The sequence below is a fragment of the Calypte anna genome, chromosome 11, assembly GCF_003957555.1.
Source record: "Calypte anna isolate BGI_N300 chromosome 11, bCalAnn1_v1.p, whole genome shotgun sequence".
Classification (NCBI taxonomy): domain Eukaryota; kingdom Metazoa; phylum Chordata; class Aves; order Apodiformes; family Trochilidae; genus Calypte; species Calypte anna.
The window spans coordinates 18,079,101-18,105,685 of record NC_044257.1 but is presented as its reverse complement, the minus strand read 5'-3'; the positions used below and the strand labels follow the sequence as shown (position 1 = coordinate 18,105,685).

Below are 26,585 nucleotides of genomic sequence, written 5' to 3'. Positions count from 1 at the left end.
GATAGTTTGGTGGCTGTGGGAGCTGGATTAGGGTTGGATTTGATGATCTTGAAGGGGTTTTCCAACCTTAATGATTCCATGAAGCACACACAGGCCCTGGGAAGGGAGACACAAGAATCCCATCCATCCTGGGAAGGGGAGGTGTAATGCCTGCCCTGGGCATGGACACACATGGCCATAATCTGCCCAGGGTTTCTAATCCCATCCTTCCTGGAGCTCAGCACACTTTCGCATTTGATCCCAGCCAGGTGAAGTGCAGAGCTTGTTTTTATTTTTAGGTCACCTTAATCTTTTCTGGACTAGGTCGAGTTGCAGTCATTCCCCGCCTGCCTGAGCCCACACGAGGTGGATTGTTGAGCCCCAGGATGGTTCCTCGCTTCATACTGGTGATACTGGTGTTCTGCAACCAGTCCCAGCTTGGTGCTGCCCTGCTGCATCCCACCTCTGGAAGGACCAGTTCTTTGGGATGGGCACAGGCAGCACCTCACAGCATCAGAGCCTCCTGTTGGGTTGGGGCCACCTGAGCTACAAAAATATCATTCCCTGGGACCTACTCACCTTGCTGCAGCCTTTTCCCTCTCAACAGTTTCCAAGAGCCCAGCAGAAAGGTTCATTAAAGGGGCTGTGCTGGCCAATGTGCATCCCCAGCCCAGGTGAATCCCCCTCGTACTGCCAGGAGCCATCCCAACCCTACAGCCACACATCTTTTTGCTTTGCTTCATTCCTCATCCCAGTTCTTCATCCCAGTTCCCTTGGGAGTTTCCAGCCCTGGTCCCTGGGGCTCTGGAGATGCTCAAGCTGAGCAAGGGAACTGCTTCCCAAGAGCGTGAAGCCAACACCCAGCTGTGTTTGGGGGTGCATCCTCTGTCTTATCTACCATCCACCAGGGTTTTGCACAAACACCCCAAGGCTGGAGCATCCTTCCTGGTGCTCTGAGGACCCTTCAAAGGGTTACATCACTCCTTAGGGGTGAAATACCAGTCCTAAGATGAAGGACCCCACAAAGACTGCCTGGGAGAAGGGACATGGAGCAGTAGGGCCAGGATTTATTGAGGGTTTATTGGATTAGCAGTGAGGAGGGAGGTGGAGCACCAGGATTAGGGCAGGCACTGGTGGGACAGGGTGAGGAGGTGGTGCCAGTGCTGGTGAGAGGAAGGATGGGGGACAGCCAGCAAGCTCCAGGCAGGTCCCCTGACCTCCTTGCCTCCTAGCAAAAAAAAAAAAAAAAAGAAAAACAACCCCAAAACCAGATGAAAGTGAAGCCCTGTGAAGCACTCATGGGGCTTTGCTGAAACCAAAGGTAATGAAAAGAGCAGAACCAAGCAGGCAGAGCAAGTTCCAGCTGCAGAGAGTGCCTGTGCTATCTCCAGAGGTGCCTGGGAAGCTCTCATCTTCACATGGCCTTAAAACCTGCTCCTACAATTGCAAATCTGCCAGGAGCAATCCCTGCATCTCCTTGGCAAGGCTGATTTTTCAAGGCAGAGGATGTGAGGGCTTGAGGAGCCATCCCAGCCAAACCCATCCTGCTTCTCCCCTCCCAACATCATGGAGCAACTCCGAGCTGAAAGCAAATCCTAACCTCCAAATCTGCTTTCCTGAGTGTCACTGCTCTCCTGATTGCTTCCCTGCTGGAGGCACCACCCGGGCATCACCTCAGGAGGTCAGAGTCACCTCCACAGTGGCCACCAAGACCTCTGGCCACCTTCATGGCCACCAGCAGATCACAGAACTCCCTTCTGGGGAGCTCCCTTCATCCATCCTTCCTGAAAGAAACCACACTCCTTCCTTCATCTGACTTCATCACGTTTTAAACCCCCAAACATCCCAGGATTTGGCCATGAGGAGGGGAAGGTCTCAGAGCCACCTCATCTGCGTTGCTGAAGTGCTGCCACCTCCTCCCCTTGCACTGTGCAGCTTAACCTCTGCCCCCAAGCATTTGCAGAAATATGCACAAAGCTGAGTCTCACAAGGAGCCCTGAGACTCTTTTTCCCTACAGGGGAAACTGGAATTTATGGTTTTCCACTTGCCATGCTGGGATGGACGGGCTGGTGCTGGTCCAGAGGCAGGAAGCCAAAAAGGGAATGGGTACTGGAGGGGCTCTGGGGACCAGAGGATGGGGCTGGGTGGAACAGGATGAACACCTCTGATCCTAAAGGTCCCCAGATTGATCTTGCTGAGGTGCTGAATGGGGGTTCCCAAGGACTTCAGGGGAAGTGTAGGGAGCTGAGCACCTCTCAGGGTTGGGGCAGAAGAGTAGATGCCCTCAAGCTGTATGCAACACCCCCCCATTGGGATGGGAAGTAGGGAGCAAGAAAACATTCCTAAAATTCTGGTCACCACCTGACTGCAATGCCCAAACCAAGGAACTAGGGAACAGAGACCAAGAAAACAAAAAGAATCACTGAGGAGGAAAACATTCCAACCTTCTCCCCAAGCCACACAGGTCCCGCATGGATGCCTCCAAGATGCCCCAGATTTCCACCCAGCTTCTGCATGGCCAAAAGGACAATGAGCAGCCAGGGAAATCTTGGACATGGCAAGAAAATCCTCCTGAGCAAGGGAACTTGTGCCTTACTACAGCACTGCAGGAGGAGCTGCAGCCATTTCTGCTCCTAGCTTTTTCCTTACTATCAATATTTGCAAAATGCTTCCTGGAGCATTAATTGCAGGAGATGAATGGAGTGGGGGAAAAAGAAGCATCCATTACATGGTCAGGGCAGCACTGTGCAGGCAGCTGGGGCTGGGACAGCCAAGCCAAGAAATCTCAGCCACCAGCACCAAAATCCTGCTGAAAAGAGGACCTGATCCTACCCTGGGAATGGGAATTTTGCATCAAAAGCAGAGGCTGAAGGAATAAGATCCCTTCATGCCATGGTTAACCTGGTGGTTGTACCCTGGGGAAGAGTTCTTGACTCCTGGTGTGATGGTTCCAGTGGGATTTGGCCAAGATGAAGGTGATGCCAAGGAGGGTGGGGATGTGGCCACGTGCATGAGAAAAATAAGGAGAGGGAACAATCCTGAAGCCTGAAGGAGAAGTCATCTTGATAAATGGATGGGTGGGAATATTCTCAGCAGATGGGCTAGGGAAAAGGGAATGGGCTCTGGGGACAGAGGGGGCAAGGCAGGGATGGGACAGCAAGAAAAAGAAAGGGATGATGCAGTTGTTGGCCACTTCCACTTGTGCTCCTAAGCCTGGGGTTTAGGGTTGGGATTTTTTGGGGTTTTTTTTTTTTTTTTTACTTTCTCCCCTTGGAGCAAGGCTGGGTTGTTTTCCAAATGGCTTTTAAAACTCCTGCAGGAATTTCCATTGCCTGGAGGGCCACGTGGAGCCCCAGCCTTGGCAGGAGCCAGGCAGGCTGAGAGCAGAGAGCGGGAAGTCATTGGCCTCCAAAGCACCATCCCTGGTGCTCCAGCAGCAGATCATCTGCTCTGAGAAATGACAAGCACCAAAAAGTAATCTCATTTGTTGCAATTATTCAGTGCTTTCTCAGCATTTGGCTCGGGAGGCTGAAATTCATTCTGGGAAGAGAGCAGAGAGTTTTCAGGGCTGCTCCTCTTGTTCCCGCAGGGCCAAAAATCCCTGAAATCGGGGTTTGCACCTTGCAGCAACGGGGAGGGGAGATGGATGGGTGCAACCCCTGCACCTCCACAGGCCCTGCTGGCAACAGGGATCATGCAGCACAACCCCAGCAACTCAGCCTTCATTAGGGAGACTAATTAGGCCCTGTTTGCAAAGTGCTCTGGGAGGATCTAAGGCACTCCAGACACCAGGAAGGATGCTGAGTTTCTGATCCTGCTCTTGGGTTTGCCCAAGAGTTTGAGGTTTGGAGGGATTTTCAAGGGAAGCAGGGAAGGAGGAGATGAAGCTCCATCTCCAGCTCATCTCCCCTGGGTGCAGCCACTCTGCTGTGGGTGCTCATGGCCCCAGGACCAGGGCAGAAGCTACTGACTCTTGCAGATGAAGCTGGGAAGAGGCAACCAACTCGTGTTGTGCTCTTCCCTGTTGTGCACACTCCTCAGACTGGGCTGAAACCTTGGGCAAGAAGAAGAGACACTTCCCTGATGGCATTTGTCCCCCCACCAGCTGCCTCTAGGACATCAGTGAAGGAGAGGAAAAGGAGACCTGAAACTTCTAGAAAAGGGTCCAGATGGAGGTGAGAAATGCTGGAGGGTGGAAAGTGTCTGATGGGCTGCCTGGAACACCCTCAGTCCTCTCCTGCTTACAGAGAGCAACAGTGATGCCCAGGATTCCAGTCTGCAGAGAAATAAACAGCACCAGGAATTCCCTTAGAGGACACTGGAGAAATAGGTGGATTTTGCAGGACATGGAGGGAAGGAAGCCCTGAGGGAAGATGCTGCTGACAGCCCAGCAACATGGCTGGGGCTTCCCTTGGCCCAAGGTGGGATCATGCACTTGGATAGAAACCTGCTCCTTCTTCCCCATAGTGCTGGAAGGAGTAAGTTAGGATTCTGGGGGGTTGGAATGACTGCATTTTCTTTCCTCCCTCTCCTTGTACCCAAGGATTTGGGATTTTGCAGGCTGCTGAGCCCTCTGGCTCCAGAGCAGGAGCACCATAAAGCACAAGCTTTATGGACTGAAGGTTGCTCACAGACTTTTCCCAACCCCAGGTGGTTTCCATGCCCTGCAGGATGAGGCCCTTGGCAAGCACATGGGAGGGTTTTGCACAGCCCTGCCTTGCTTCAGCCTCTCCTCTGGAGTAACAGGAGCAGTTATTTAGGATGCTGGAAAGAATGCTGAGTTCTGTGGACACATCCATGTTATTATCACAACATGACCTGGGAACAAAGTCAAACGTTTAGGAAAATATTCCTTACTCATCACTGAGTTAAAAAGAAAAACCAAACAACAAACAAACCAACACCAGTAGCCAACCAACACGGGGCAGTGCAAGGGCTAAAATCATCAGGCACAGCTCCCCAGGGTCCAACAGGACATGAATGGGAACACCAGGCTCCAAAGCTTTCTCTGGAGCTTTTGTCCCATCCTTGAAGCCTGGCCAGATCCTCCTGGGACTGTGGGAGGGTTTGGCCACAGCAGGGATCCAACCTTCCCAGCTCCTTTTGGCTACTCAGGGAAATTTGGGAATGAGGTCTGAGCTACCCAAAGTGCCTGTCCACATTTCCAGTCCAAGCTGAAGTAATTAGGCCTTGCAAATTGTGAGTTCATCTGGTGAAATATCCTTCCTGGCGTGCTGGACCCCCCTCTCTTATCTCTGAGCTCTGCAGCATATTAATTAAAGATGTCTGATGGCAATAATTAGGTCTCTGGAATTAAGAGAGAAGGAGTAAGTTTTACAGCTATCACTTCCTAGCTATCTGATAGCAGAAAGGCCCAGGGAGGATTGAGGCAGAAATCAGCTTTAACATCTCAGAACCATCTTACCCCAACAAGAAGAGGTGGGAGAGAAAAGAGAGGGCTGAAGGATGCTGATCCAGCTCCAGCCCTGATGGTGGGATGATGGGCACCTCCTCACCAGCCACCCATGTCCCAGGGGCCTTGCTGGTAAAAATAAATGTGATGTTAAAGATGCTGCCTGCCTGCAGGTCTGGCTCCTCCTGGGCACACACCTGGGGCCATGTTTGCTACCAAACCATCCCAAACCCTTCCTGCCAGCAGGACAAGGCTGACTTGGGTGACAAGGGGCACTTGCATGCCCTGCCCCATCCCCAGCTGCCCATCAGAGAGCAGAAATCATCCCCCAGATCACCACCTGAAGCCCTCAGCTGGCATGATACAGAGGGTCAGGACTTGTCACCTTTCACTACCCGTGGTGAAAAGCAGGAGTCACCTGTGTGATGCTGCACAGATCCAGCACCAGCAGGAAAATTCCCTCCCCATGCCTCTGACCCATCATCAAGCCAGGCTAAAACACCCAGTCAGATGCTTCTGCTGTGGCTCCTCGTTTGCCAAAAATACGTTCTGGTAACTGCTTAGAGAGGGGGAGAAATAAAGTATGGATTTTTTTTTTTTTTTTTTTTTTTTTTTTTTTTTTTTTTTTTTTTTTTTTTTTGAGTATGCAAATATCTAATCTGCAGGCAGGGACATGTGATGGGGGTTAGTCATGGTGCTGTACATGATGGGCATCCATGGGGGAGAGGGAAAGGAGAAGGGAGAAGAGCAGAGCTTTCAGAGCCTGCTCTGTTACTTTCTGGGCAGCCATCAGGTCTCAGCCAAGAACACAGCATCATTTGCAGCTCCTACCAACATGGTTACTTTTTCAAGCTAAAAAGCAGGGATTCTCCATCTAAGGAAACAAAAAAGTGGAGTGGTTGGGTTTGGGGCAGGGACACGGGGGCTTTGGAATAAGGTGGAGATGGGTGCAGGGCTGGAGTCTCACTGGGCACCTCTGCAAGACGAAGAGTTGGGAGCTGGAGGGAGGAGATGGGTTTATACAGCCAGGAAATCTGCCTCCTCCTCCTCCTCTGTGGATGCAAATAACACCCTGAAGGAACAGAAACACCACAGACCAGGGACTGCTCAGCTGCTGTCCAAAGGGGAAAATCATCAGAAAGGGAAATCCAGATGAGATGCTCACCTGGGGGATGCGGAATGCCCTTCCACGAGGGCACATAGTGACAGGAGAAGGGGGAAATGGCTTTAAACTGAAAGGGGGAAGATTTAGGTGAGACATTAGGAAGAAGTTCTTCCCTGTGAGGGTGCTGAGCCCCAGGTTTCCCAGGGAAGCTGTGGCTGCCCCATCCCTGGCAGTGTCTCAGCCCAGGTTGGATGGGGCCTGCAGCACCCTGGGCTTTGGGAGGTGTCCCTGGGCATGGGACTGGAATGAGATGATCATTAAGGTCCCTTCCACCCCAACTCATCTCCACCCAACACAAGGGGAGTCCTTTATATCCCCAGTACCATGACACCTGCCCCAAAGAGATTTGCTGTCAGGAGGTCAGCAGGATGAAGCTATGCTGGCAGACATCAATTTGCTCCCTCTTTTCTCTCATTATCCCGGATCTCCTGCTTCCTCTGGCCTCTCTGCACTCATTAGCAATTGCCTTTTCCAGCAGCAGCCAGAGAAAGGCTCCAGACCCTTCTGATGACAAGCAAACCTCAGCATCACTAATTCTGCTGGGGCTCATTGTGCAGCTCAGGCCAGTTGTGCTTTTTCTTAAAGCCCCAGGTCCTGGAGCCAGGAGAAAGGCAGCTTTGGAAAAGGAAAGAACTAAAGAAAGAAATTTCTGTTCTTTTGGAAAGCACAGGAGTGCCAAAAGAGCAAATCATCCCCTGGTGAAATGGGACCCATAGTTTTGTCCAGGGCAGCTGAATCTCTGTGGGTCCAAAACTGGGCTCAGAGTTTCACGGGAGGGATGGGAAACAAATGAACGTGTCACTCAGCACCTTTATTACATCTAATGTGCTCCTCTGACAAAGCAGAGTGAAATCGGGCTAATGCTTAGTCCCTTAATCCTCCAGCACTCTAATCCTCAGTGCAAACTCTGTGATCTCACCCCATTTCTCAGCAGAGCTCAGGAGAGTAAGAGCTGATTCCCTGGCACACACAAACGATGCTGTTTGGGGGAGCTGCATCCCTTGGGAGATGCTCAGCTCCCCCCAGATTTAGGATAGGAGGAGCAGGGATGGCACTGGATGGGATGAGGCCACAACAGGGTTTGTTTATTTTGTGTGAAATAAATCATCAATCCCTTATTTATTTACCCCAGGGAAACACCCTGCAGATCCAAAGTGATGCCCTGAGCAGGAAAGCACTTTACAGCGATCATCTTGGGGAGAAGGGCTGAAAACTTCAGGACTGTGCTCTGGTTGTTCACTCATTCATGAAAATTCATGCTGCTCTGCTGCACGATGAGAGTAAGTGGGATTTCTTCAAGGAGTAATTTTGGGAAAGGAGGGGTTTGTCCTAAGGGAATGCTCAGGCACTGCTCGACGTTTTTAAAGAGTTTTGATTCAAAGGCCAGAATCTGCCTTTGAAAAGACAACATCAAACCCCAAAATATAAACACTGCTCATGCAAGTGGGGTTTTTTCCTCCCCTTTTTGCTAATAAACACTTTAACTGTAAATTAAACAGCTTGTTGCAGGGATGAACTAGCACCAAGGTGCTCCTGTATTGCAAACTCCTGCAAAAAAACCCTTTTTCCTTGGTCAGGATTTCACTCAATGCCAAAGCCAGACCCCAAACAAGTAAAAACTCCAAAATCTGCCACGAGAGATGCTAAACCACGGGCTTGTCCCCTGTAAGATCATCCCCAACTCCATCCTGCCCCAGCTTCTGTGTCTTTAAATCCTGCCTGCATTAATACAGATCGTTCATCTCCATCCACCCTGCCTGACTCCAAGCATTCAAAATTCATCAGGTTCATTTCCAAATCGAGGAATTTTTAAACTGGAGGCATTTTTAGCTCTTGTCTGCTGGTCCCCAACTCTGTAGGGATGACTTTTCTGCACTAGTCTGTGGAAACCTTGCTAAAAAAAAAAAAAAAAAATAGAAGAGAAGAGAAGAAGAGAAGAGAAGAGAAGAGAAGAGAAGAGAAGAGAAGAGAAGAAGAGAGAAGAAGAGAGAAGAGAGAAGAAGAGAGAAGAAGAGAGAAGAAGAGAGAAGAAGAGAAGAGAAGAGAAGAGAAGAGAAGAGAAGAGAAGAGAAGAGAAGGGAAGAGAAAAGAAAAGAAAAGAAAAGAAAAGAAAAGAAAAGAAAAGAAAAGAAAAGAAAAGAAAAGAAAAGAAAAGAAAAGAAAAGAAAAGATGAAAATCTTGCAAAATCACATGATTCCACAAGCTGGAGCTTCAAGGAAAAGAAAGAAACAAAACCAAACAAAAACCCAACCTTCAGCTCGAGGAGGAGATGTCACCCAACCACAAGGAGCCCCATGGGATACCAAATCCCATGGAAATATCCTGAGATTTATATTAAAAGCCATGAGAAACCTTGGGGTGACCCACCCCTAGTGAAAGAAGATGCAAATTGTGCTTTGGGACAGAAATCATCCTCTCTTATGGGTCAGGCTGGGCTTAGAGTTAGGTCCCCCCAGGCTGGGGTCCTACAGCATCCCCTGGACAAAACACTCAGGGAGATGGAGCTGGGGTCTAAGCCTGCTTGGGAATTTCTCTGTCTCATCCTTTTCCCCAGGGTAAAAATCCTTTTTCCTCTGTCCTGAGCTGTACCTGAAACTAAGCAGCATGTTCCAGTGAGATAAGTAATTACCATGAGTTCATATCATTTATTTTTCATGATGCTGGTCAGAACCCTCATTTAGTATTTTGATTCATTTTTCTATGTTCCTCGGGTCCTGATGGTTCAGCTCCTGCTCCCCTAGGGCCCCTGCTGCACTGCCAGGATCTTCTGGACCAAATCTAGAGAGCAGGATGCTTCAGAAACAAAGTTCAAGCCTTTTCTTTTTTTCCTTTAAATTAGTAGGTTCTTAGGAGGGTTATTAGGAGCAGCTCAGGCTGATTCTGCAGGAGGCTCTGGGTGTGTTTCTATTTGCTTGTTTCCACCCACTACTTAAAGTGCATCCATGATTCCTTCCTGGCAGCAAAATAAGGAGGAGAGTTGATACTTTTAAGGTAATTCTGACATCCCTGCTACCAACACACTGCAGGGAAATTTGCCCTGGCTACTTGGGTCCATGAAACACCCACTGTGGCCCTCAGTGATGCCACCACCCTTAGAGCCCCGATCAGTGGTGGCCCCTCCAAACCCTGTGTCCCCAAGGCCCTGTGTCCCCTTCCCTGTGCTCTCCATTCCCCTCTGAACACCAAATATCTCCACAGTTTTCACCTCCTCGACCACTCCAAAGCCACTTGGGTTGGTAGCACCTCCTACAAGAAGGTCTGAGGGTGTCACCAGTGCAGGGAATGTGGGACACAGAGCCAGCACACTGGGGACAGGCTGGGAGGGAGCCCAGGGCAGCACCTCCCACCCCATCGCTTTCCCTCTCCTCGCTGCTTGCCAAGCAGGAAAATTTGCCAGCCCAGGGCCAAGAAACCCCACTTGCCTACTCACCCGGTGCTAACAATGAAAACACTGATTCTATTTCACTCACCTATCAAGGGATGATTCATTTAGGTGAGTGGGCACGGAGGATTACACAAGATGAACACCACGATGCCACTGCCCGGCTGGTTTGGGGGATGCCTCCTGAGAAAAAAAAGCTGCCAGGAGCTTCTTGGGCACTTGGGGTGGCAGCAGGAGGGACCTGCCATGGCCTCGATGCTCTGGGGACACCTCCAGCCTGAAGAACCCCAGGGAGCTGCTCCCCAGGGCTTGACCAGGCAATGGGAGCCTTAACGAGGGGCTGGTCCCCTCCCCAGGCTCCTCTCTAAATCCCAAATGTTCCACCTGGGGAGGGGTGGAGGGAGGAGGGAAACAGCAAAAGTGGGTTTGGGGTTTTTTTTTCATCCATCCCATCTCCTCCACGTCCCCAACCTTTACCCCTGGGTAAGTTTTTCCAAAGGATCCGAGGAGTTACAGAAAGGCAGAAGCTGAAATGCCTCCTGACCTCCAGACCTGCTGGGGACAAGGTCTCCATTGGGAGGTCTCCAACCCTCTGTTCCAGCAAGGTCCTGGTTGCCCTGGGTGCTGACCCAGGTGGGTTCAGCCCCTTTTTTGCCAGAACCAAGGGAAAAATCCTGATCTGGAGCCAGGCTGAGCCAGGGCCAGCAAACAAGTGGCTGCTGCACCTCCAGCATCTGACCAAAGCAGTGCTCAGCAGCCTGGATATAGAACATCAGGGTGGTGCTGGATGGGTACAGGAGGTGGCAAAAGAGTTTTGGCAGAAATGATACACTGGTTTGGGTTGGAAGGGACCTTAAAGATCACCTTGTTCTGTGATCCCATGCCCAGGGACACCTCCCACAGCCCAGGCTGCTCCAAGGCCCATCCAACCTGGGCTGAGACACTGCCAGGGATGGGGCAGCCACAGCTCCTCTGGACAACCTGGGGCTCAGCACCAGGATAAAGACATTTCAGCAGTTTGGGGGTGTGGGGGGGTCTGACCGGGTAGATGCATGCAGGGGAAAGAGAGAAGAGTGCAGGTGCAGGACTGGGGGTGGGGTGTGCAGTGGTGCCAGGGAGATTTGGCCAAGCGTGGGCTGTGTTTGTTTATTTGGGCTCTGAGCAGCAGGTTTGCCTTGCTCACAGAATCATCACCCTGGCTAGAAAAGCCCTTCAAGATCATCGAGTCCAAATATTAACCCAATTCTACCAAGTCCAGTGCTAAACCAGGTCCCTCAGCATCCCATCTCCATACCTTCTGAACACCTCCAGGGATGGGGAGTCAACCACCACCCTGAGCAGCCAGGATCAGTGTTTGATCACCCTTGCAGTGAAGCAGTTTCTCCAAATCTCCAGCCTAAACCTCCCTGGCACAACTTGAGGCCATTTCCTCTTGTCCCATCCCTTGTTCTTTGGGCAAAGAGACCAACACCCCCCTGGCTCCAACCTCCTCTCAGCAGAGAGCCAGAAGCTCTCCCCTCAGCCTCCTCTGCTCCAGGATCAACACCCCCAGCTCCTTTAGCAGCTCCTCACAACTTCTCCAGCCCCTTCTCCTTCTGCTCCAGCCCTTTTGCCCTTCTCTGGCCATGCTCCAGCCCCTCAGCATCCTGCTTGTCATGAGGGGAGCCCCAAACCCACCCCAGGAACCAAGCTGCTGGCCAAGCACCCACAGGGCTCAGGGAACCCGGGTGCACAAGTGGGTCGGGTCCTGGGGTGGGTAGGATGGGTGGGGTGGGTGGGTGCCTGGGTGCCTGGGTGGTGCTGAGCGTGTTGGTGTGGGAGGTGTGAGAGCTGCAAGATGCCTGCGGGGGAAGTGGGGGGGGGGGCAGGAGTGAGCAGGGCCAGGGGGTTGGGGAGGGGGGTGGGGGTGGTGGTGGAGTTGGGGGTGATGCTGGTGATGGTGGTGTTGGAGGATGGTTGGTGGTGGAGGAATTGGGTGGTGGTGGTGGAGTTGGGGGGGGTGGTGGTGGTGATGGAGGAGTAGGGTGGTGGTGGTGATGGTGGTGGTGGAGTTGGGGGTGGTGGTGATGGTAGTGGTGGTGGTGGAGTTGGGGGATGGTTGGTGGTGGAGGAATTGGGTGGTGGTGGTGGTGATGGTGGAGGTGGAGTTGGGGGTGGTGGAGGAGTTGGGGGTGGTGGTGGTGATGGTGATGGAGGAGTCGGGGTGGTGGTGGTAGAGTTGGGGGTGATGGTGGTAATGGTGGTGGTGGTGGTGGTGGTGGAGTTGGGGGATGGTTGGTGGTGGAGGAGCTGGGGGTGGTGGTGGAGGAGCTGGGGGTGGTGGCAACAGGCTCACTGCCATAATCCCCCTCCCCTCCTTGCCCATCCAGCAGCAACACAGGGGCATCAGCCAAGCCAAATATTGCTCCCCACACCCCCCCCTTCCAAGGCAGTGTTGGCAATGGGTGGTGGAGCCTCAAGTTTTGCCCTTTCCCACTGCTGGGGGAGGAAATGGTAACACTGGAGTGAAAGCCACAGATTTTGCTGCGCATTTAGGGAGCCATCCCCTAGCTCTGGTTGATGAGCTAAAATATATATATATTTATACATATATATGGGCAAGGGATGAATATTTATCTGTGGGTGGCAAGTGACAGATGCTGGGGCGAGGATTCTAGGATACTTTGGTTTGATGAAGGTAATAACTTGAAGAGCTTAATGAGAAACATCCTTCCCAGCAGTTGCCTCCCCTCTGCCACATCTCCCCCAGCAGAGCTCCTGCACACCCCAGCTTCTGGCATCCCAAACACACAAAGTTCATTCAGATTGGGTGGACAAAAGGCTGGAGGTGCCAAACTTTGGTGTTTTGCACCCAGAATGGAGACAGGGAAAGGCTGAAAGTGAAGTTTCAGTTGGGTTTGGACCAGGGGGGAAGGTGGTGTGGAGGAGCCCAGTCAGCAGGACCAGGTCCCTGGGAGCAGAACAGCTTTGGTCACTGGGACCCCTTTCCTCCTAGGATGGTTTGCAGATTCCCTGGAAGAGGGAATAGTGCTCCAGACCCTGCCCTTGATCCTCTTACTTCCTTCTAAAACGTTGAACAGAGATTTTGGGTCCCCAGAGCATGGAGAAGAGGGGGTGGCCTGACAAGATGGAAGGGAAAGCCCTTTCCTTCTGGTAGGTTCTCAGCAATGATGAAACTGCTGGGAAGCCACCCCAATTTGGAGATGCTCTCCAGGCTGATGGGGAAGAGGGTTGGGGTGGGGGCAGGTGGGTGCCCAGGGATGGGGCCAGCCCTGCAACACCCAACCCTCAGGGACCTGTACTTTGTCAAGACCTCTGCCTGCCTTCTGCAACCCCCCTGCCCCAAGCAGGGGCTGGCTGCCAGGAGGGGGACAGGGTGATAACTCCCACGTTGGGAAAATGCAGAAAAAAACCCACCTCTACACCCCCCTCCCTGACAGCTTGGAACGTGGGAGACCTGGATTATTCTCTGACCAAGCTCTATTCCCAACGGAAGGGCTGCTGGGATTTATTGATGGTTTGCAAACACACACTCGGCAGATTCCAGCTCAGACCCCAGCATTATCCCAGGCAGCTGAAACAAAAGCTTGCAGCTCTATTTTCCCCTAGGAGGAAAGCCACCCGGCATAAAATTAGCACTGAAAAAAAGAATATAAAATTAAAAAGGAAAAAAAAAAAAAATCGAGATTGTTTCACCTCTCCCCTGGAGAGCACAAACGAGCAGCTGCAGGTAAGGTTTAATCTTGCCTCCCTGCCTCATCACAAAGCAGCAAACTGGGGTTTCTAGAGAAAGGTCTTGCAGCACCTTTCAGGAAGGCTGTGACGGAGCTCAGCAACGCTGCAATTTCCTTAAAGTAGCAATCCTGGAAAATGGTAACATCTTCAAAAAAAAAAACCAGAAAAAAAAACCCAGAAAAAAAAAACAACCAACCCACACCCCCCCCAACAAAAATAAAATAATCCTGCTTTAGATGGGAGATGTTTGCCAGCCAAGCCATGGGGCAGCACTGGAGAATGCCCCTGGGTGCTGGCAGGTAGGCCTGCCTGGTATTATGGAAGTAGCCACAAAAGAGGAGAGAGAATGATACAGCCACTTAGGGCAGAGCACCAGCTGTTTCTCCTAGTTGGGCCTTAAAGCTTGTTAGCCCGGAATTATTTTTTTTTTCCTTTTTTTGATCGCTTCAATTAGGTTTTCTTGCTTTTTATTTAATCCTAGTTTCCCCCTCCACATCTCCTTAAGCCATGTTGATGGCAGAGAATAGCTTTGGTGATCCCTCTGAGCCCCTGTGCTAAGCAGTAAGCCATAAACTAGGAATGTAAGGCTCTTGTCTGAATTAAAGGTCTTTTGCCTGGCATTATTCAGCTCGGGGATGTGTTCAGAGGGGCTGCAGGGTGTGGGGAGCCCCCAGCCCCGAGCTGGAAGTGTTTGCAGCACCAGAGCTGCCCTGGATTCCCCCACACACACTCGGGGTTGCTTCCATGCAAATCCTACAGGTTCCAGTGGTGCAGAACTGCAAATCCCATGTGCAGCTTGGGTTGGCTCCATGCTGCTTGACCCACCCCAAGGGGTGAAAGCTGGGTGGTCCCCCCCCACCAGCATAGCCCCCCCAAAAAAAAAGCCTGGTGGAGGAGAAGAGAAGGGGAAGGACCCAGCACCCAGAGAGCAGCTGAACATATGGGGCTACCTGTGGGCAAGAGCTGTGCTGCTGCCATGCTGGGCTGGTCCTTTATCTCCTGCAGGGTCTGAGCATCCCTCACCCCGAGCTGGCAGGGTACAAACCTCAGAGGCTGCAGCCTAAAACCAGGGCTCCCATTCAGAAGCTTTGTAACACCCCCCACAACCCCCCCACAACCCTCCCCTGGCCAGCAAGGCATCAATGCAGCACTCACCTCCATCCGAGTAGGTCTCTGTCCCATAGCCATCCTGTAATCCATTGCTCCAGGTGCCTTCATACTTGGCCCCATTTCCAGTGCATTCACGGACCCCGTAGCGTCCCTTAAATCCGTGGGTCCACTCTCCTTTGTACACCCACTTCCCTTTGCTCTCCATGCCAATGCCATGGCGTTTGCCCTGGGCCCAGGTGCCCTGGTAAGTGTTGCCACTGGGCCAAGTGTAGACCCCCAGCACCTCAAATCCGTGACTCCAGGAGCCCGAATATTCACCTTGACCCTTGGGGCCGGTACAGATTCCATGGCCATGAGCCTTTCCGTCCTCCCAGCCTCCACAGTACGACCCTCCATCATCAAAATTAAACCTTCCCCCACTGGACATGCATGTAATTCGGTTTGCAAATCTCCCCAAAGGTGAAAAAAAAAAATAAGATTTAAATTTAAAAAATATAGATTAAAAAAAAAAAAAAAAAAAAAAAAGACGAGTGATGATTTAGGGGGAAAAAATAATAAATATATATATATATATATAAAAAATTAAATTAAATCGAATTAAACTCAAGCTAAATCATGCACCAGATCCAAGGAGCTGCTTAAGCCAGTTTCTTGTGATTATTCATTCTCTGGGAGTATGTTCAGGATCAGTTCTCTCTTCCCCTGCTGTGGAAACAGTATCATTAAAAAAAAAAAAAAAAAAAAATAGCAGCAAGAACAGCAGCAGCTATTGGGTTTTGGTGCAAACGACTCCACCTAAAAACCATCCAAGGCAGGGAACGGGGGTGGGGGGGAAAAAAAAAAAAAAAAGAGGAAAAAAAAAAAAAAAAAAAAAGAAAAAAAAATAAAAAAGAGGCCAAATGCCAAGAGGAAGGGGGGGAAAAAAATAATAAAAAAAAATAAAGGTGACTATGAGCCCCGCAGCCCGGCGCACCCCGGGGCAGGCGGCTCAGAGCCCCCCCCGCGGTGCCCCCCGCGGGCTGCCCGGGCGCAGGGCCGGGGGGGGGCGGCGGGGGCGGCGGCATGGCGGGGCCGGCAGCGGGACCGGCCCTCACCACAGCAGCAGCGGCAGCAGCAGCAGCAGCAGCAGCAGCAGCAGCAGCAATGCGGTGCCTCCGCCGCCCTCTCCCTCCCTCCCTCCTTCTCTCCCTCCCGGCCTCCCGCTCCGGCCCTCGCAAGGCGCAGCACCCACCCCCCGCGTCCTAAAAAGCCGACATCGGCTCCCACCCCCCCCGCACACACCCTCCCGACACCTCCACCCCACCCACCCTGCACCCTCCCTGCCCTTACCCCCTCCCTCCCTCCCCAAAACCTCACTCCCGGGGGGACCCGCTCGCCTCGCCCAGCCGATCCCGCATCTTGGCCGGAGGATGCTCGGAGCGAGGTTGGATGCCCGGGGTGAGGGTCGGGGAGGGGGGCAGAGGGCACACGGCTCCACCGGCTTTCCCCACGGCTGAGAACCCCCCCTAAACACACACAGAGACACAGACACAGACAGCCCCCTCCCTGCCTGCCCCAACGCCGCTTCCCGGCTCCCTACGGGGATAAATCCTGCTTATTAATGAGCAGGGATCCTGAGCTCTGCTCTGCCTCAGCTCCCGGCTCCTGGCTCAGGGTGGATTTAAAGAGACAGGAACTGCGTCGCCTTCTCCTCCCCACCCCAGCAGGGCCGCAGCCCCCTGCATCGCTCCCTTCTTTCTATTTTTTTTCTTTTTCTTTTTTTTTTTTTTTTTTTTTATTTATCCCTTCTCCTTTTCCCCCTCTTTCCCGACGCTGCTTCCACGCCACAAAGGATGGGGTGGAGGGGACTGTCCCCTGCCAGACCCCGGAGGTCCCTAGTTGCAGGTTGGGGGGGGGAGGCACAAGGAAGAAGGGTTTAAAAAAAAAAATAAGAACCACAGAAAAACGCCACGTTGAGCATCGCCAGCACCGAATCTCCGGGCAGATGATTGTTGCTCCGTGCCCGGGTCCAGCACACTGCAACTGCAACGCGAATTATTTATTCATGAAAAGGCCGTGATGCCTCTCGGGGTTTTATGGCAGCAGGTCCTGGCTGTGTCCCCCTCCCTGCCGGGCTGCTGCACATCTCCATCCCCTCCCTTCAGCACCAAGCATCCCATCAGGAGCCTCCCGAGCCCTCAAAAAACAGCAGGAGGAGCTCACCGGTCCCATCCGCAGGTTATTTTTTTATTCCTTTCTTCCCTCCCCCGGGGATTGGGGAAGCTGTGAATTCCTCCCCGGGCAGTGGTGACAGCTCACTCCATGCCTCTGGAGCACACGGGGTCCTGCAAGGCACCCCCTGGCTCCTCAGCCTGCCAAATATTTGCAGCATCAGGGTGGATTTTCAGGTCTCTCTGCATCTGTACATAGACACATTTGCATTAACACAGGAGTGCATTAAGGCAGAAATATTAAAAGGGGGAGCACCGTGTGATGAAAATTCCAAAGTGCCTATAAAAGCAGAAAAAATCTGGGCAAGACACGAAGGGCTCCAAAGAAAAGAAAATAAAATGAGCTTTGCAAACCCTGGAGATTGAAACCCACGGGGTCCAGGCACATGCATCCCCACTGGAAAGGATGGCTCGCTCACTATCTGCCTGGTTGCCCACCTAGGGGGAAGTTCCAGACTGCATCTTTCCACTCAGGGTCTTGGTTTGTTGGTTTTTTGGTTGGGTTTATTTTTTTTTTTTCCATCCTCTATCCTTTGTTACATTTTCTTGTCCCTCCATGGAAACACAGAACCAACCTCACTGGGAAGAAAACCTTCAAACCTTCCTCTTCCCTCAGAGCTGGAGGGAAGAGATGCAACCAGAGTGGGTGGAAATTTTCCCACTGAAGGATTTTGTTTCAGCTGAAAATGTCTTTTCAAACACCAAGTCCTTCATCTATGCAAGAACCATCCTCATCATACACTCTGTGTGTGTTTTATTGTGGGTTTTTTGTTTGTTTGTTTCCTAAAAACCCCTCCCTTCAAGTACTGCATTTTTGGGCAACTGCAAACTCCCCCCTTCTCCCCCCCCTCTTTTTTTTTTTCTTTCCTGGAGTGAGATTTTGGGTGGAAACCCCCAATTTTACAACAGAAATTGTATAAAATGTCTACAACTTTTGGCTGGGGAAAAAAAGGCCATCCCCCTTCTGTTGTTCTCTCAGTAGCTTTGCACAGTGGTAGTGGTTTGTAATTAGTAAACAAATTAATTAATTTTCACATTAATTAAAGGCCAGCTTATCCTTCTGTGGAGTTCAATGGGGTATGGGACCACTGAGGTGAGAACAACACAGGGTGCTGCTCCTAATAAAATAGATGTTCAAATAACATCTTTACTGGTGCCCAGTGAAAAAAAAACTTAATCTGCTGAGGAAGTGGAGCAGAGAACGAGATTTCCCAGGGACAGAGCTCTCAGGATGGTGCATGGGTTTAAAATGAGTATTAATTTGGGAACAGCACCTTTGGGGCTGAGGAAGGGGCAGGTTCTTCTTCTGGACGTGACCTGATTTAGGTTTTGGTGTGTGCTCCTGTGGCTGGAGTGGAGGGGTTGGTCAGAAAGGGCTCTTTTGGTTATTAAAGATGAGTTTCAGGAGGCTTCAGAAATTGCCCAAAGCCTTGTTGGCATCCAAAAAGGGAAGATTGTGGGAATACCAGATTGTGGCTGGATGATTACAGATGCCAGGGTGACCAGGGTGGCCAAGCACACCCCCACCACCACCCTCTTGTCCCTGAGCCTATCCCAAATGAAACCTGCTTTCCCAGACTTCATCCAAAGGTCAGGATTTAGTTTAAAATTCAAAAATCACTCCCTGAAGCACCTGCAGTCCTTACTGCCTTGGGGAGCTCTTTCCAGACCAGTTCCTATTTCCTTGGGGCTGCCCACATGGAGGAGGCTGAGGGAGAGGAAATTCTACATGAAATTCCACACCAAGCCCAAATGCCAGTGGGTTTTTCCTTCTGGAAGGTGCTCTCACCACTGGTAAGTGCCTGATTGACCCCCACAAGTGCTGCCATGCTGGGACTGGGCTGCCCTTAAACCACAGTGGGATTTCTCCAGCACACAAATAACTCTGGAGAAATTTCCCCAAGGGTACAGACAGTGCTTGGTAGGGCTGTCAAGTTGTTAGCATTTTTTTTTTTTTTTTTAATAACTTGGTGATTGTGTGGATGAGGGGAGCGAGAAGACGTTTGGGATAAAGGAACAGAGATGGAAAAAAAAAAACACAATAAAAAGCAAATCAGCTTATGGTAAGTAACTGAGAATGGATGGGGGAAGACAAAATAGCATTTGGCAGCAGGAGCGATGCAAAATATAGGGAATAAAATTAGCACCTGCCTATCCCTGGTGTGCCTGGTGGACAAAAACACTGGTGGAGAGGCCCAGATCTCTGGTGGATCCCATCCTGCCCTTGTGGGCAGTGCAGAGGTGGGCACAGGATGATGGGGCAGCTCAGGGTGGGATGGGGATGCAGGCACTGGGGTTTGATGTACAACAAGGTTCAGCAGGACACGTGTAGGGCACCAGGGAGACCCAACCATTGCTGAAAACCTCCTGGTAACTTTGTACTTAAGAAAGGAGAAAGGATCAGCTGAAGGCTTAAGAAAGGAGAAAGGATCAGCTGGAGGAACCCATGTGGCTACTGTATCCTCAGGGTAAGAACAGTGGGATCTATCTGACCAGAAAACCAGCATCCCAGCAAGGCAGGCAGCTTTTTCTGGGAATTTGATCCTGCAAAGCATAACAGAGGATGGAAAGAGGAGGAGGTGGATAAACTGTGTGCTGTCGACCCCGAGCCCAGCCCTTGATGGCTTCTCAACTCAGCAGGCCAGCAAGCCCAGGAGGAGAAGATGGTTTTCTTGGCACTAGCAGCAGGGCTCCACAGAACCTTACAGACTGCAAGCAGCTCCTGGGGATGCCCAAATGATGCTGAAGGGGAAGCACATCAAAGTGATCTTAGGGAAAAAAGCAACCCTCTTTCTCAGGGAAAGAAAGGGAAAAAAGGCAGCTGAATGTGGAATAAAAGAGGAGGTTTTTAAAGTGATGTACAGAGGTTTGCAATCCTGCTTGGAGCTCCTGATCGGCCAATTCGTCTCCATGTCCCTTTGGAACTGGTTTGGGAGCAGCTATCTCCTCCTCCCAAACATCAGCAGTCCCAGGCTGGTTCTAAGTCACTAGCAAACTGGAAATAAATGATCCAGAGTGTTCCTGGAGCACTATCCTAGGAAATAAGGTGTGGAGCAAGAAGGGTCTGCAGCAGATCATCACACTGCAGCAGGAACTCGACACGAGCTGCTTCTTTAAGCAGCACATCCATAATACCCACTAAAAACCTTGTGATCACTGGGGAGTCCAGACTCAGCGCTGGATGCTGAACATCCTGAGCTGCCAGTATGAAAATATCCTGGGAAAAATTCCTAATTTCCTAATGCAAAAAGATATTGCCTCCAATGGGAGGGAATTCTCCATTCGGCCTCACCCTGGAAGGTGAAGATGAATTTCTCACTGTAGGAGTGAGAAAGCAATCCTGGCTTGATTACATTGTTGTGTGTAAATGAAATCAAGCTCCAAGCAGTACTACATATAGATACTCGCCACTTTCAAAGGTCCTGTTTCACCAAGCAGAAAATAATTACAAGTCAGATCAATTTGGAGGAAGACTTGGAATGAAAAGTGTGCTGAAAAGGGAGAAGCCTTTGAGAATGTTTTACCCCCCCCCCCAAAAAAAAGCAGCAAGGCAGATAGAAATCTTTGTTAGGAAAAAAAAAAAAAAAGCAAAAAATAACGTGGCTTGGAGAAGAAGTCAGTCACCAAGATATAAACACAAAAAGAAGAAAAGGGAAACTTGTTGTAATTAATAGACCTCAGAAGCCAGGAAAACTAATGACTGGAGGATATTTCTCAAGATTTTCCAGAGCAGAAGCCTTGCATTAAGAGGGGGCCAGTGCTGCACAGAAATGGGAGATTTATTGACGACATAGAAAAGGCAGAAAAGCTCAGTGCAGGTTTCTCCTTGGGATCTGGTGGGGGAAAAAAAAGACAACGTGCTAATGAAATACTCCCCAAGAGTACCTTGGGATGTATGCTGAACAGCAAGCTGGTATTTTTAAACCAGCAGATCTGAATAACTTGCAAGGGTTGTAAAGCAAGTGGCCAAGGAGCTGTCTGGATAGTTAATGGTGATTTTCAGAAGGTCTTGGAACAGTCATTGAAAGTACTAGAAGACTGGGAAGAAGCCAGCACCGTGCCCACGCGTTACAGGGTGAAGAGGACGCTGCTGGTTTGAAGCCTTTTTAAGCCTGGGAAGAATTCTGGACAATGAAATGAACCACAAACAGTGCCCTTGATAGATAGGGAATTAAAAGAGGGTGAAGTAATTGGAAGCCAAACTGGAGTTTGAGGGGAAGAGGCAGTGGGGAGCTCACTGTCTTTCAGCAATGAGTGTCCAAGGGTGTTAGGCAGAGATCATCCCACCAACATGCTACCCTGGGCTTCCCACACAGCCCTGGGCTTGGTCCATGTGATGGATTGATTGGGAGGCAGGGCAACATCAACAGGGCCTGCATTAGGCAGGTTTTTCCAAGTGCATAACTGAGAGGGTTCAAAGTTGAGCTGTGAGCAGCAAGAGAGCATCGGGTAAGCAGAGGCACCGCAGGCGAGCGGCTCCGGGCTGCAGCGTGCCCGGGTGTTTATCCATCTGCAGAGGAGCTAAATGCTGGGGATCAGAGCAACTTGGGGAGAAGAAGGGTTCTTTATATCCATCTCAGAACCTCTGTCTTGCAGAGATCGAGAGCCAACTGGCAGAGCCTTGCTGAGGTCTAATGACACGAGATGGAAACACGCAGCTTTGGAGACTGGAATGATTTTCATTTTCACTTCCTGTTCATTTCCTCCCCTGGCTGATTGAATTCCAGGACTATCCATTCACCTGCTGCTGTCCCCAAGTTTTCTCTACTTGGTCTCTAGCTAAATTACCCCCCAAACCAATTAAAGAACAGAGTGATACTGCAGCAAGCAGAACTCCTGCTAATCTTAGATTGTAGCTTATGAAAGGCATTGAAATGGTTGGAAATTCCATTACTTGAGGGAGGTCAGCCTTCCAGTTGTAAGCAGCATCTTTCTTTTTTAGTATGTGGCTGCTTGGAGACTAATAATCTCTTACAGGTCAACAAAAGTCGAGGCCTGGGTTAAGAAGAAAGAGAAACTCCTGCGTGTCCTGGAGTTTAATAGAGGCTTGCAAAGAGCTCAGGAGAAAACGCTGAAGTGTTTTGCATTTGGCAATAACACACATTGTCTCAGGGGGGAAATGGGTTTGCAGAGAGAGGAAGGGCAGGGATGGCTAATGGGCATGTTAGAGGCATGTGTACAATAAATTACCTTGATTGCCTTCTTTGTGCTGGGCATGGGCTAAGTGCATTTACTGGTCACTGAGTGTATCGCATTAACCTGCTGCATGCAGTATGTGTCTGTTTATCCTGCCAATTACTGCAAATCTAATCAGCTTGAGCCGGGTAAAAATAGAGCCAGTTTCCGTGTGGAAATCAAGAGGCACAAAAACAGCAGCAAAGAAGCTGATCCTGATCAGCTGAGCACACGGGAGGGAAGAGTCCCAGCGCTGGGATCAGGAACTGTGTGACGATGCTTTCTGCCTTGGGGCCAGATGGAGCTTTGCCCCCAGGCCTTGATTCTCCCCAGCACCCACCGAGCAGCCTGAAGGAAGGAGCTGGGGGCTGTGAAGACCACAGGCAGGATAGGAGCCCTCCTTCCTCCCAGCACTGATGTTTTGGGAGCAAAGGAACGGGGCTGCAGGCAGCTGGAGGGGAGAAACAGGTGGAAACTGATGCAGAGGAACCAGAGGTGTGCAATAAGGACAAGGAAAGGTGAGGAGGTACCACAGGTCATTCAGCATCCAGGCTGGGGGAGGAAAGATGTTGCTGCAGGTTGAGGTAAAACTGATGGATGGTGAGCAGACTGGATTTCCTATGGGCTGTGGAACAAACCCAGGAAATATATTCTGTAAAATCAACTTGCTGTCCTGCATAAAGATCCACAAAGCAAATGTTGTAGGAGGAAGGAGATGGCTGTGCAGGTGGTAGCATCCCATCCTCCTTCCTTCCCTCCCTCCACCCCTCTGCCAAAGGACAGAGGCAGCTTTTGCTCTGTGTGATCTTGGAAGCTGAAAAATCAAGCCTGGGGAAAACAACACAACTTCCCCCAAAACCTATCATTACCTTTTTTTTTTTTTTTAATGTGAAGTAAATGTATGTTGAGCTGAGAAAACCCAGACCCTTTGTCACCATCACCCCTCTGCAGCCAGCCAGCCTGCTTTGCCCTTCTCCTCCCAAAGCCCTGCACCAGGAGATAAAACAACACCATTTATTGGGGGAGATTTGGGCTTCCCCAGCCTCCCTCCCCAGCTCCTTCCATTCCCCACCCTCTCCTGGAGGGCTGACAAACCCCTTGGCACGGGGGGGAAAACCTGAGGTGACTGATTTCCCAGAGCTGAGAGATGCTTGGAAATAAACCCAAGGGAGCCAGTCCTCCCCAAAACCAACCTTGGCCTTCATTTCAAGCCTCTGAATTTTCTGTCTGAGACCGAGGAGCTGCCGAGGATGAAGGGACATCTGTCACCCCCGTGTTCCCGCTGGTTTTCTCAGGAAATGTGGTTGACATAATGTGAAGAGAAGAAACCTGCTGCAGAAAAAGGACTTGGCATGCTGGCTGCCAGCTTCATCCCTGTGCAAAGGCTGCTCCTGCTCCCAGAGGGTGGGAAGGGCCAGAGGATGGGTCCCACCCCATGGCTTTGCCAAACCTGGGAGAAAAAGCCACATCTGCTCCTCCTGTCCCACCTCCACCTTCAGGCAGGCTTAAGGCTGGGTGAGATTTAAAAGAATAAACAATTTGAAGGGGGTTTTTTTGTGGGTTTGGGGTTGTTTTCTGGAAAGAGCTTCATTTTTTTCCAGCTTAACAGATACAGAAAGCCACTTTTCTTTTTTTTTTTTTTTTTAATTCAGAAAGCTCTCAAAGAACTCCAGGAGCTGAGGGTTACAAGCCCAAATGTGTTGGGTTTTGTTTTTTTTCCTCAATGGACTGAACACCAATAACTCTTCCATCCCAAATTATTCTAGGATCAATGGGGAAAATGAGGCAGCGACCAATGGCTCCTCACCAGCTCAGCAAAGCCAAACACTGAGCTTAAAGCAGTGCATGCTCTGAAACAACCCAGCAACAAAATGGTTTGGCACCTGATTAGAAAGCAGGGATTATGTTTTCCGTTCGATGGGGATGCTGATGTATGGATTTCCAGGAGAATAATGAATGTTTGGAAAGGCTTTGAGCATTGGGAATGGTAAAGGACAGTGTGTTTTTCTGTGTTCAGAAAGGCAGTGGCAGTAGGCCCCAGAATTGTTTGGATATAGAGAGTTATAATTCATTAAAAAAGAAGAAATTTCTTTCACTGGTGCAAGAGTGCACAGCAAACTGAAGGAGCTGACATTACCTTATGAAACAAAGTCCTGCAAGAGCACTCAAGGATCCTTTTTTTCTGAGCAGACAGACAGCTGTGGAAGAGTTTATCCCATATTTGATGTCATTTTTCAAGCAAGGTCTCTTTCTTTCATAGAATGGGCTGGGTTGGAAGGGACCTCAGAGATCATCAAGTCCAACCCTTGCTCCACTCCCCCCGTGGTTCCCAGCCCATGGCACTCAGTGCCACATCCAGGCTCTTTGGAAAGATCTCCAGACACGGAGAATCCACTACTTCCCTGGGCAGCCCATTCCAATGCCTGATCACCCTCTCCAGAAAGAAATTCTTTCTCATCTCCAACCTAAACCTCCCCTGGCACAACTTGAGACCCTGCCCTCTTGTCTTGCTGAGAGTTGCCTGGGAAAAGAGCCCAACCCCCCCCTAGCTCCAACCTCCTTTCAGGGAGTTGCAGAGAGTGATGAGGTCTCCCCTGAGCCTCCTCTTCTCCAGCCTCAACACCCCCAGCTCCCTCAGCCCTTCCTCACAGCAATTCTGCTGGATCCCTTCACAGCCTCCTTGCTCTTCTCTGGACCTGCTCCAGCACCTCAATCTCCTTCCTGAGCTGAGGGGCCCAGAACTGGACACAGGACTCAAGCTGTGGCCTCACCAGAGCTGAGCACAGGGGCAGAATCCCTTCCCTGGACCTGCTGGCCACGCTGTTCCTGAGCCAGCCCAGGATGCCATTGGCCTTCTTGGCCCCCTGGGCACACTGCTGGCTCCTCTTCAGCTTCCTGGCAATCCAGACTCCCAGCTCCCTTTCTGCCACTCTGTGCCCAGCCTGGAGCTCCCCATGGGGTTGTTGTGGCCAAAGTGCAGGACCCGGCACTTGGAATGTTGAACCTCATCCCATTGGGATCATCCCAACTCTCCAGTCTGTCCAGGTCCCTCTGCAGAGCCCTCCTGCCTTCCAGCTGATCCACACTCCCCCCCAGCTTGGTGTCATCTGTGAATTTGCTGATGATGGACTCAATCCCCTCATCTAAATCATCAATGAAGATATTGAACAGCACTGGGCCCAACACTGATCCCTGGGGGACACCACAGCCGCCATTTTGGACACCACAGCCGCCATTTTGATGCAGCCCCGTTCAGCACCACTCTCTGGGCCCGTTCCAGCCAGTTCCTGACCCAGCACAGAGTGCTCCTGGCTGATCCATGGGCTGACAGCATTTTCAGGAGAATCCTGTGGGAGATGGTGTCAAACGTTTTGCTGAAGTCCAGGTAGACCCCATCCACAGCCTTCCCCTCATCCACCAGTCTGGTCACTCGATCATAAAAGGAGATCAGGTTGATCAGACAGGACCTGCCCTTTCTATGAAGCTCCTTTGCTTCTCAGAAGTTGGAGTAGAAAGCTATCCCACACATTTCATGTGTTGAGCTGTGGGTTTTGTGGTTGTTTTTTTTAAAAAAAAAAGGCACAAACCAAATCTCCCTAAAACTCAAAGCCAGATCCACGGGGCTTCAAGATCTGCTTAAGGAATCAGCAAGCAGGATTCAGGAGCAGTTAACAACAGGCTGTATTACATGGTACCTATTAACATGGGATAATCCAGGAGGAAAAGAAAGAGCAAGGGATAAAAGGAATGTCACCCTGGAACAGTGAAACATGCAGAAATCAAGCCCTGAGAACTCTAAAACCACCAGATTAACTCAGCTGTCACTGACAAGAGACACCCCAGGCACAAAGGATGGGAAGCAGCAGGGATGAAGGAGAAAAGGGTACTGGAATTTTTGCTGAAACAGAGGGTGCCAGGAGCATCCTGGGGCTGATAAATCCCACCTGGGAACTCTTCTGAAGTGGAGGAAATTTTGGATTTAGGCTGAAACTTCACGGCTTATCCCAGACAGAATGGGATGAAAGGAGATCCCTGAAAGGAGTAGAGCTGGAGGCTTCCTTCCCTGTCCTCTGGCTCATTCAGTTCTTGCCCAGTTTCATTTTCAGCCAGGAAAAGAATTTTCCTTGGGCTTCTGCCTCCTGGGAATGCTCTTCTCACATCTACCCCAAGCTCCTGCTCTATTCTCTGCTTACAGGTACCAGTAGTACTTCACCCTTCCCTCCAAATTTCCTTTGAGATCCCAGGATTTTCAATAGCCTGTGAATTTTGGATGGTTAATGCTGGAGAAAGTCTCAGGCTGAAAGCTGCTGCAATTTCCCCCTTATTTCAAGTACCCCAGGACCTGCCACCTTCATTAGGACAAGGAAGAGCACACAGGAGTCTGAATTTTTATAGTAAGGGACCCAAACTCCAG

General features: G+C 50.7%; 1 protein-coding gene across 1 annotated transcript in view; it reads right to left on the bottom strand.

The window, feature by feature from the left end:
* The window catches only part of JPH3 (junctophilin 3), a 51,384-nt gene extending 36,171 nt beyond the window's left edge, over nt 1-15,213 (bottom strand). Inside the window, exon 1 of the mRNA XM_030457652.1 lies at nt 14,832-15,213. Within this exon, the coding sequence (XP_030313512.1) occupies nt 14,832-15,213 (382 nt within the window). The remainder of the gene's footprint in view (nt 1-14,831) is intronic.
* Nucleotides 15,214-26,585: the final 11,372 nt, after the last annotated feature.